The 12,554-nt window shown below is 40.7% G+C and overlaps 1 protein-coding gene across 1 annotated transcript in view; it reads left to right on the forward strand.

Annotated features, from left to right (window-relative positions):
- The first annotated feature begins 3,147 nt into the window (after positions 1–3,147).
- grik3 (glutamate ionotropic receptor kainate type subunit 3) overlaps positions 3,148–12,554 on the forward strand; it is an 80,661-nt gene continuing 71,254 nt past the window's right edge. The window contains exon 1 of the mRNA XM_063879974.1: positions 3,148–3,262. Coding sequence (XP_063736044.1) covers positions 3,148–3,262 — 115 coding nt within the window. The remainder of the gene's footprint in view (positions 3,263–12,554) is intronic.

The following is a 12,554-nucleotide window of genomic DNA, read 5'->3' on the forward strand; positions in this document are numbered from 1 at the left end:
ATGGCGCCGTAGGGAAATTGATTGTCCTCTTTCTCCTCTCTCACAATCTTCAAAAACTAAACAGAATGTGCTGATCAATGCTGTCAACTAAGTACACCTCTTGTCAATGTCTCCAGCTTCACAATGGAGACTTGATATTTCTGGAGCCATTACTTATGACCAACTTGTTAGACGAGGCATTGATCGCCGGCCGGTTGTAAATGCAACAGCAATCATTTCACAGGGGAAAAACAGAGCTGACGGCGCTGTCATACATGGATGTGTGACCTGGCTAGGGAGGTGCCAACTTAGATGATTATTTTTTACTTTTAAATATCCTTTGCAAACATTTGGCTCATTGAGCTTCCACCAGATCTATCGTTTGATCCTTTGTAGGGGGCAGACCCCTAGATTGTGAACACTGAACTAAACTACGATACTACAAAATAGGGTTAATATTGGTGATTCAATATATCTGGCGTTACTATAAATGTGTGTTCTGACTGGTGAGCTAGCTGGCTCAGTTGTGATTAGTCAACCTCTTAAAAATGTACCTCAGATATATCGCCTATCATGTACGATGTGTTGGAGCGCTGTCTAATAGAAGCTTGATTGTTACATAGTGATGTCATTAGGTCCAATTGAGGCGTTTCAGGAAGGGGTGTGTGGAAGAGAAACTTCATCTGGGGGGAACTTTTGGATGTTAGCCTTTGCAGACCATTTACAAGCACCCTAACATAAATAAAAAAGTAACACCCCAAAAAAAGCACAATTATTTAGTGTAAATTAAATGTCACGTAAATGACGTACATTTGGTCACCAGCACTGCTTTGGTCTCCTCTAAAGATCCTCCTGGTTACACCCACTCGCAGTGCCAAAGCGCATTTGCAACTCTTGTAATAGCGAGAGACACTGTAACATATGGCACTTCTTACAATGACAAAGTGACACTGAAACAAAGATTTAACGCCGACTGCTGTAAACAACACAAACGGTTCGGATCCAGTTTGCTTCAACAGCTATTGCAAATGTGGAAATCTAAGTGAGATACTCCATCTTATGCTTCCCATTTTCTGTGTGTGTGTGTCACAGTCGGAACTCTGCTGCTCCGGGGTCTGCTCCCTCCAGTTATCAGTGCAGGTGATTGAGAGCACAGACCGCCATCTCTCTATAGAGGGCACCCACAGACCCACAATGTCTTGTTTGCTAGAGCTGTGTACATTTTGTATTTGAAAGAGCAGCAAGTCAATGAATCTCGATAATGCGAGAGCTGGGCCACATAACTCACGTTGATAGTCCTTACATTGTGCCAAGAGGCGATAAATCTGCTCTGGGAGACATGAATATGCAGTGGCAGTCAGTCTGGCTTGTTCTTGCTTGCATGCCCCCTGATGCACAGTTTATTCCTCTCCCCCATTCCAAACAGAAAAATAAAACCAATGAGCCACAGCACTATCTCATCAAGAGTTTTCTATTAAGCACAAAGAAATGTAGCAGCACATTTTTCAGAATATGCTTAAAAACGACAAATCATAAATGTGGGAAAAAAAGGAAGCATTTTGTAGTGCTGGTTTATTAGGGATATAACATGTAAAATGTCTTCTATTATTATTATTATTATTATTATTACTATTATTATTATCAATATGTGTGATACATACACATTACATACTGTATATCCAGCTACCTTTCTTTCTATATCTGAAATTAAAATTAAACTTATTTTTTAAGAGTTATGAATCCAAGAGGCTGCAGCTTTCATCTTTCTTAGTTCATTTCAGCCTTTTGATGCTGCTACAAGTTCAGTTTTTGGCAAAATGCCCAAAAAAATCAGTACCATTAAGGGGTATTTCATTACTTTTAGCTGGGCTTTGCCTCCTCAACTGCAGTCTTGAGGGAGACATGAGCAGAAATCTATATGCCAATGTATAATGCAACCTGCAGCTTGTATTTGACGGCTCTTTGTAAAAAGGTATGAAAAATGGACAGCCAGATAGGCAGCAGGCAGTTACGGGGGTTTAATGTACTTATTGACACAGACAAAATGTCCCAAGTAAGAGCGATAAGAAGCCTGCTTTGTCAACGGCCCAATCCTGAGCTGACACTTATTTCCCTCATGCAAATAATTCATCTCATTCAGTGCTGGAGGCAGACGGGGGTTTCCTTCTTTCGAGTTTAAGGCAATTGGGAAAAAAATACAATTCACATCTCAGTGCAGTAAAAAAAGAAAACAAAATCTGCAAGACTAAGATTTCAGACAACACAAATATATATCTAAATATAAAATGTGAATATATAACGTGTGTCTATACAATGACTGGGACAGTAGATAACCGGGTCATTGTTTCGATCCCTCTCACCTCCATAAAATACTTCTTGGACATAGTTGACAAGTATGCGTAACGACGCGTGCCTCTAGTGGCACCGAGGAAGGAGGGTCGTCAGACACACGCAGATGCACGGCTCCTGCACTGCCTTTCCATCCAGCACAAACTGGAAGATTTTTTTTTTAAATGAACACTGTTTAACAAAGAGCCTTTTGAGCACAATTTGGACGTTCTTCAATAACCACCCTTGTGCCATCGCCGTGCGCAACTGGAGAGCGTGTCGAGGAGCGGCTTCTCCACCTTCACAAAGTACCTCTGTGGTAAATTAACACTTTTGGTGACTGGATTGCGAGACTGGAGTGATTAAGCTGCAATAAACTGATTTTTGAATGCGTTCATTTCCCTCAGCACTCTTCGTGTGACGCTTTTCTCTGTTGGTCTTTCGGCGACAGAAGCAAAGTTCCGCAGGCGCAGTTCTTCTCCTCCTCCACAGCGGTGCGGGAGTCCGGCTCGGCTGTTGCGGTGCTACTTGCCAGTAGACAGATAGCATCGGCGGTAGGAGGGGATACAGAGAGTCCTGCAGGCTAATTGTAGCACCCTGTGTTCGCAGGTGTAACACTGATCCGCCTGTAAAGGACTGGGGGCTTCATCCTCATCGCGCTGCTCTCAGAGTTGTGAGTAACAGAAAGAAAAAAACCTGAGAGAATGTTGCACCAAGTACAATGAGCGCAAATTTGTCGCAGACCCCAAAATCCATATATGCTCCGTCGAATCCAGTTTTGATGAGCAATTCTGAGTCGTCTTTGGAATTTTAAAAAGTGGATCCCGCGACTTTACAACCATGCGAAATATTTGGCTGTCTCCCCGGAGTGCGATTTGGGAATACTGGACATTGCTGATTGCATGTCTCTTTTGGATTCACTACTCTAACGGGATGCCTCATGTTATTCGAATAGGTAAGTTATTCACATTTGCACACTCACACACGTTTGCATTATAACCTTGAAAGTTGCTCCTTATTCCGTGCATTTCAGTGCGGCTCCTCAGCCTCAGCAGCAGTGGGTAGTTTTGAGTAAATGAGCAGTCTCTTTCCGTTACCGCTCGCCTCACTCGGGTCGTGTGTGGATTTTCATTTTACTTAAACAAGGGGCAGCAGTAAGCAACAAGAGGGCAGTGCATTATTGCGAACGATCGCCTGTAAAATTGATGATGCCTTTTCTACTCAGAGAGCGTGCCATGAAATATTATGGGTTAGTGTGACCTCTATGCACTCCGCTTTGTCTGTTCCATTTTCTGCAGCCAGCATGTTGAGTCACCAGCTAAAATCAGGCTCATTGCCATGCCTTCTGGGAGTGAGTTTTAACATGTAAGGACAAGTCTGTTTAATTAAAAGGTACATTATCACATTAAGAAGTTTCAAACATTGTCACAATATGTTCATGAGGAGATACGTAAAGATGTATCTAATCTTAGTGTAACTACTAAACAAAATCCACACACAGTATACAGACACACTGCACTGTCAAATCCTCCCTCCTGATCTTTCACACATGTGAGACAGAAAAAAAGAAGAAGCAGGGTCTGTGCTGGCGTTTTCCAATCACTCACCGAGGAACAATGTGAGAATTGTCATTTGGAAGCTGGCGATGCGATGAAACATTTTACCCCGCCAAGAGACAGGAGCAGAATGAAGATCAATACGTTTTTTTGTCACAAGGCAAATCGTTTTTGACATTTGGCAGAGTGCCATGCAGGACAATTACTCAAAATGGCATTGGCCCACATTAACATACCACTACAACAGCCTGGGTACAGGCAGGGAGAAAGAGCATCTTAATAGCATGGAGCTTCATATCTTTGAGGGATACATGCTGGGAAAAAGTGGATGACTGTTATTGAATTGCATATTTTACATTTCAGTTCTCTAACAGAGGTAAATGTCATTTCCAAACCAGGTGTCTCTGGTATGACATGTCTGCAAATGACCAACATCCCACTCTAATTTTGTAATGAAATTCCTGTCAAGCTAAGTGGGTGGTCATTGACGTACATTCATTCAGGTTTAAGTTTTAGACTCCAAAAGGATGAAGTATAGCAACCATTTACAGCTCTAAAACCTGGAGTGAATGCTGACACACTTTGTGGAGATTTGATACACATTCTAAAGAGAGAAATTCAAACGTGTAAGACTGTAAAACAATGTTTAGTGCTGAGCATGAAATGTACCTGACTGTCCCTGTGATTGACTGCTGCACTCTGAAGAGCCATGACTCCCCTGACATCGCTGTGTATATGGACTTTGGTGATGTCTTACAAATTGCATAAATCCTTAAAGCTTTCTTTCTACTGATGTGCACGGAAACTGTTTGGTCAAAGGGACACATGTTATTCCCTTTTTCTTTTTCCTTTACAGTGGCATCATCTCAAATGAGGACCTGAAATAGAATTGACAGGCTTTGTTTTTAAAAATGTCAAAGTGTTGAGACAAATTTACCTTGAAATGTGCTACAGTCGCACTATTGCTTTTTATAGCACCTATCATTGGTTACGATGCAGGAACAGTTCTATTTTGTGTGTACCCAAGATTGTATTTTGACAAGAGGGAGGAGAGGGACATGCAAGAGAGCGTTGCTGAATTTGCCTCAATGCCAAAAAATAAATACATTCAAAAGGCTCATTGATTGTGGGATTTTAGAGTGTTTATGCACAACGGCCATGTGTGTATGTATTTTACCAACAAATAGGCATATTTAAAAGTAACTATTTTATTTATTTTAATTGGATTTTCTAAATTTCACTTGAGGTTGTGCATAAAATACGAAATCTATCTATGTACTATTCCAGCCGTACTGTAGTATTTTCAGTGAGAGGACGTGAGTATTCACAGTTGGTTGATTCTTGCAGGGATGAGCGCTTTTTCGAGTGCGTGTAGTGGACCTTTTTGTCCTCTCTTTTTTTTTGGTTAGTTGATACTTGGTGTGCAAGTGTGTGTGTGGGCTCTGTGTCACAGCCACCCTGCTAAAACCAACAGAGGGCTCTCTTATAGTCAGAGCATGGTGGCCAACGCCGCTCCTAAGCACTGCTTACTAACACAAACAAAACAGTGAAAATCCTCAAGGTGGGCGGTGGTATTTCAGCGTGGCGCTCTGTCTGTGCCGTGTCTGCTCTTGGTTAGGTGGCCTGTGCACTTCTCCAAGTACACCATCTGGGTAATGGTGGGCATCCAAGGTAGAGTTGTTGCCATTGATTTTAGTGCTTTAACAGTGCACTGCTCTAAGTTGCGGCCAGATGGTCGCGCAGTCTCGTTCTGCAGCTTCTATTTGTTGGAGGAAATAAAAGACTGCTCCTTCTGCATTTGTCCACTTACACGCTGTGCTATTTTTCACTCTCTCTGCCTGTGTAATTTTTTTGCTCCACTTCTGACATGTTTTGCAACCTCTCATCTCATCTAGGAGGCATTTCAATAGATAATGCAATGTTGTTACATTAAAGCCGAAAGTGCTGGAGGAGGATTTTTTCTTTCAGATAGAACAGAAACATGTGTCTGCAGATAATTTGTATGTTTGCAAACATAGAATAGGATGAAATATGCAAATGACTCACTGAATTTAGCTTTTTGTGCCTTGTTCTGTAATCCTAGTGAGTGACAATTTTTCTGCACATTTCATTCATTTCCATACATGTATTACTTTCTCCTACATCAGATAGGGATTGCCCAATTGTTTTGATCAGATGAGAATGTATTTATAGGGTGCATGTACTGCATATAATTTCCCTTTTGTTAAAGCACACAATAATGGCAGGTTATTAAACACTGTTTCCCTCATCTATGGATGGAAGAAACTAATTCATGTTTTGTTTTCTCTTCTCTCTCTCACTGAGGTTATTCACTGCCTGACAGAGATTTATTGTATAATCAATTACTTTATCTACCTAATACTTAAAGCACTTAATCAGTGCCAGTTAATCAATCTCCCCCATGATTTCATGTTGATTTAATTTCCTTAGTTACTCGCTGTGCCCCTACAACACCTGGTCGCATGCATTATGCATTTAGCCTCCCTAAAATGCTTTGGGCAGCCATGACAGCAGAGTTAATTATTGTGTGTGAAACAGCCTGAACATTTAAATGTAAGCTGACAAATGTGCAGCACTTGAAGCTGTATGCAGTGTGACCACTCATAAGCTTCAGTGGGATAAATCGGGGTTTGTGGTCACCACTTGGGTTGAAGTCTGCAAACACAGAGCCACTTCAGAGGCTTGTCTTTATCCCCGCAGCAACAGCAGAAGAGAGACTGGGAAGTTTTCATGTGATTAACTCCACCGGCAAGCTATAGAGTGCACTCTCCACTCGCGCGCGCTCCAAAAGATCCTCCTCACCGGGGTCTGTGCAAATGTCTCATCTGAAATGACTCAGACATATTTCAAGAGCGTGCAAAAGGCTGTAATGGTACTTTGCAATTCTACTTTTAACAGACCCAAAGGGCCTGCTTGTATTTAGAATTACCCACAGGATGATGTTTCTTTTTGCAAAGCAAGGGAAGAGGAGGACATTAAAGAAAAAGGGTTTTTGGTGATGAAAAAGAACAATGAAGAGTTGCTGCATCAAAAGTTGGATCAAATTAAGATGGCCATCAGTTGCTGAGTTTCGTAATGAATATTTCATTTTCATCTAAATTTAATCTCTCCCCAGAGAGAGAAGGGAAGCAGGGAGAAGCCTGCTGGTGGAGGCTTGGGGCTGGGGACTTGTCGTGGTGAATATGAACAAAGGCGGGTAGAGGTCACAGAAGAATTGGATACAGGGAGAAGCGTCTTTGATGTGTAATTCCATTATCTGTTAGCGAAAGCAGAGATTGAAGGGGGAAGAACACAACCGTTGTTTTACCTGCGCTTACACACTCCTCTTCATCCCCTTGTATAAACATCGATGAATAAATGAACCGCTGAAGAAAAAGCAGGGGCCGGTTTTCTGCCTCTCCTGGTTTCGGGTATCTGTAGTCTACCACACACACAAAGACACACACTATTTGAAGTCATACTCCATCCACAACATTTTCCAAAACATATGTCTGGTCTCGCTGGACCTCTTGTACACAATCCAATTCCATTCTCTCTGTCAGCACACTCACGGCTCGTCATTAGCTTCAATCTCGCTGATGAGAAACGGCAGATGTTCGTTTGGTTGAGCAGAGGGCCCGTTTCTGAACGTGCTGTACTTGCCTATGATCTTGTTGTGGCGCATAAGAAAGGAACATTTTACTTCCACAAACAAATACGTGCTGCAGGCGTGCTATAGTCTGTCGTGCTGAAGCGCAGAGCCTGGTTTTAAGTCTGCAGTCAACATGTATTAAACGCACTGTTTGAGTCCAATTCAACATGTATTAAATAAACAGTGTTTTTATGTCGCGGACAAGGTGTAATAATGCTCTGAGAATGATCTCATAATGTGCCTGATCACAAACACTAACAAGACTTAACTGCGTCATGGAAGTGCAGGTACTTTGCTCCTTGTTCAGTCACACATAATAATGATCATCCAATAATCCCAACCACTCGGGGCTAATAGGGTGGATCTACCAACCAGTACGATAATCCTGTGACACAGCAGGGACCCAGCTAGCTAAGCCTAGTCGTTGCTAACACACCAGATGGTGTTTTCATATCGTAGTACGAAGTGGGTGCTCTGCAGCGAAAGGTCTGCTGCAAGCATATGCTTCTCATGCCTATTGAAATAAATAAGGAGTTCCTTATGGCTATACATTTCATATTTTTATTTCAATAGTAAATTCGAAAATCCCCTTGCTTTCATATAGAGGATGAATATAGAAATAGATATTTTGCAGACAATATATTTGTTATTAGTAACAGTGTGTGGATGGAACAGGAGCTTGAACTGTGAACTTAACCCCTCCAAAAAAAATACGAGATATAAATAAGATTGAACAGTAACCAGTAATCATTTAAAGCCATGCAGATTATTTTGGGTCCATGTGTGATAGATAATAGTAATACACTTCTTTATCAAGAAAACCTGTGGAGTGATAACATAGAAGACATTATGATTGAAATATCCAAGAAAATAAAACCAATCAAATATAAACAGAGCTTGATTTAGAGTTAAGATGCTAAACGACAACAACAATTACGTTTTCTTACAATTGTTTCTACAAGTGTAACAGGATATTTTAAAATCCTATTTAAATAATGAAATAATATGCATACTAAAAGCTACTGTATATAGTTGTTTTCTCATTTGTGTGAAGCTTTTAAACTTCTTCGCACAACTCATTGTGAAAACGTCCGTCAGAAACAACAGCCTGATTGATTTGGTCCACAATATGTCTCAGTCCCCCTGCAGACCCTCAGGGACTCAATGTCATTATAGCAGACGTGTGCTTTTTGGATTTGACAGCGTTTTGAAATTCATGGCATGTCAATGTTGGCTATTTCCTTGTGAATGTTTCTGTACCACGGCAATGAATCAAATTTCATGCTCTAGCCATTTGTCTTTATTATGTGCCCTTGTCCTTTCTGTTTGACTCTGCCATCGCAGCCCTCCTCGGGGCTCTGCAGGAAAAGTCGAATAACATCAAAACATTTTGAACACAGCTTGATCACGGGGCATTTCGCTCTCAGGGTCATGCTAGCAATATAACATAGTTAATTAGAATCATCTTGTTGGAGGTAATTTGGTGATCATTTTTGTTTTATATTTCTGCACGGGGAGGCAATTTGTCTTCACTTTCCCAGACACACTGTTAATGTTGGCAACACACACACACACACACACACAGGCCTGGGCGCTCAAAGTACTGCAGCAGAAGAGACAGAGGGAGGGAGAAAGAGCGAGGGTGGTTGCATAGATGAAGCTAGGGGACTCTTATTTAGCTTGTTAATTAGCTTGAACCTTTCGATCCCAATTTTAAAACCCGCCACGTTGCAATGCTGGCACCTTTTGTGTGTTGCCCCAAGCCAGATAAAACTAAGCTTTATTCCTGTGCCTTTCAAACACCATGGCATTCACCAGAGGAGTATTAGCTTTGCTTTCCCTCCCCACGTTAGCGCTGTCCTTATCTCTTCTCAGATGCTCTGTGTAAACTTGGTCACCTCTGTTACATACTGTTACACACCTGCATTACAATAACAAGACCTTTTGTTCTCACTGCTTTAAAGCAATCAGGGATTGACAGTGGAGGTATCAGCTGCAATGCACAGGCTTAAATCCCATTTAACTTGGGCTAAGGACAATGAATGGAGGATGACACTGTTTCATTCTGCCCTTTTAATCAAGCTCTCATTGTTATAAATGTCAGGTCTTGGTTGTGTGATTCCCTCAAATTGCTGTTCCATGACTGTAGGGAGATGTGCATGAGTGTGTGTTTAGTAGGGAGCGAGAGAGAGAACGAGAGAAAGTGTGAGTGTTTGCATGACAAGGGGATGTATAAGGGGAGCTGGCATAGATTCCCTGGAGCGTAGGGGTAGAGCAGGAGTTACTAATCAACTGTGAGAGAGTAGGCTGGAAAAGACTCACCCTCTATTTTCCCCCTAGAGAGAAAGAGAAGGAACAGATAAGACAAAACCTCTTCAGGCTAAAACCACTACAAATGAATAGCCATCACCAAAAATATCAGGGGGGAAACAGATATTTTCTCCACATTCTACCTCACATATTCTTTTTTTTTTAACCGTCTCTGTCTCTTTTTATCCCGGCAGTAACAAATGTGACGGCAGAAAGTGTGCAAGACTGGGGGGAGGTTACCTCTCTAGGCCCTGTGCTCATCCCTCTACTGATGAATAGCCAGGAGGTTGGAAGCCGATGTCAATTTAGTTAACACAGCCAATACCCAGAAGATTTTACTCAGCACTCACACGGAAGACGATGGTCTCTCCTGTCTCAGCGAATGTTTTACCGGCTGCCGATCTACTGTCCAGGTCGCCCCCGGAGAGCAGTATGGTTAACCGCAAAATGTTCCCCCGTGACTCATTTGAAGACAGCTTGTCTGCATGTGACCGGCTTCAGATATATGGAACAAGACGGAGATTATCATTGACAGGGAGGGGAAGAAGAGGGGAGACGGTGGGTAGCTTGAGGCTGGCCGTATATTTTTTTTGAAAATCTGACAGTGATGCTTGTAAGGCACCTGATGTAAATCCAGAGACTGTTAGTAATATCTCAGTCCTGCAGGTATTCACCCTTCCAGATGAGGTCTGAGAAAATTAGACATGGCTGTCATAGTAACCACAGCTCACGTAGTTTGCGAGGTGGAAAGTGATCGGTGGAGATTATAGCGTGTGATTAGTCGATCATCTGAGCAGCAGGGTTTTTTCTGTCAGATCAATTCTCTATCACTGAGACTTAATGAAAAATTAGGCTTCTGATTGTTTTGTTCCTGAATCAGGTTTCCAGTCCCAAGTGGTCCTGTTTCTTCACTTCCAGCTTCAAATGTTCTTTTTCCTTCTTTTAGTGATCAGTCAGATGTGATATTTTTACCTTATCACAGCACGTTCAATTCAAAACTTAAATTTGTTTAATGAACATTTTTTTTCTCATAAGTGGGGAATTTAATATAGATTATAATAATTCAACCATATGCTTTGTTTGTACCTTCTTTTTGTTGATAGACGTTAAGAAATTCAATCTGATGATATCCCTTTTTCCTTTCCCCTTTAGTGTTGACCCTCTTGGCTGATCATAATTAGCAGGACAAAACATGACAAAAAGCTTAACACAATCCTCTTCTTTTTAACCTTTTAACCCTCAAGCTGGGATTTTACTCTACCAAAGAAATAAAGGACATTTAATTCCATGAAAGCTGGCTTCTTTCTGAATAAAAGCAGGCAAACTACAAGCTATGCCCTTAATTGAGTGAAAACAATACCATGAAATGTGTCTGAGCCCAAATGGTCCGCAATCAGCCAGTATTATCTGGGTTGATGAAAAAGGTTCAATTGAAGTAATGCTGCAATAATACTATGCAAATGTAATGAAACATCTGCTGTGTATAGGCTGATTATTTGTATTGTTAAGGCAAACTATGCATGTCCTTTTTGCCCATTTTAGGCAGAAATAACGTGAATGATTAACATCCATATGTCGTCTTTACAAACACATTTACAATACAGTATTTCTGAAATGCAGAATATTTAATGTATCTATGAATAAACTGTGAGGATATGTGGGTAAAAAAAGTTAAGCCTCATCTCAATGAATATAAATGTAATTTTAGGTCAAACTAATAAGGGAAATAAAGCCTTTAGTAAGTCATAACCAGAGGGGGAAAAGAGGCCTTATAACATGTCTGGACTTAATCTATTAAGAATATTTAGAGTGTTGCACAATTTAGAAATGGCATTATTCTACATGTGTTAAAAAGGTCAATTACAAATGTCAAATACTGGATGTAAGTGGTAGCAACATTACTAATGGTGGCAAATACCAGCGTGTATTACCAGCCATTATGTCTCGGACTCTTTTCTAGAGTACGTATATGAAACTAATTTCCATCCCAATACAATTTAAAGTACAATTATCATTTTGGTTGTAGTTTAAATAATTATATTAATAAGTGTTTGGTTTTTTGTTGCTCTAGACTTGCCTTTGACTGCATTTTTCATCAACACCAAGGGGCTTTTGTTAGCCTGATTAATACTCAGAAATGTATAACCATCAGAACATTGACCACATTTAAAATAATTGGCATCACGCTGGCATCACAGAATTAATGCTCACTTAATGTCCTGCTCAGCCTCCCTCTGCACTGTCCACATACGGATCGGCTGTCTGCCAGAGGCGTAATTACTTCAAATGTGGTTAGAAGCATTGTTATTGTACAAATGTAGTACTAACATAGGCTAAAATACACAGCACGAAAAGGAGCAATCTCATATTTCAAAAGAGGACTGAATTATTAGGCAACAGAAAATATTTTTGAGTGATTCATTCAGTAAAAAAATGTATTTGATTGCTACAGTGTCCTTCATGTTATATATATTGAACACTTCTTTGGCTGCTGGTCACGACTCATCTTGCAACTGAAATGTATTTGAGCATTTAAAAAAAGCAAAAATCCTCCAACTTCTGTATTCTGAGAAGATGCTGTTTTTCTGTTTCTTTTATGGGCTTTAAGAAATTGCATTTGCCTTATTACAAAAATAAACATTAACCCAAAAGAAATCTAAATGTTCGTCAAGGATAAATATTTGTATTCTTTTGCAGCACTTAAAAACAAAAAGACAAAATATGATGTT

Source organism: Eleginops maclovinus, chromosome 3 (genome assembly GCF_036324505.1).
Source record: "Eleginops maclovinus isolate JMC-PN-2008 ecotype Puerto Natales chromosome 3, JC_Emac_rtc_rv5, whole genome shotgun sequence".
NCBI lineage: Eukaryota > Metazoa > Chordata > Actinopteri > Perciformes > Eleginopidae > Eleginops > Eleginops maclovinus.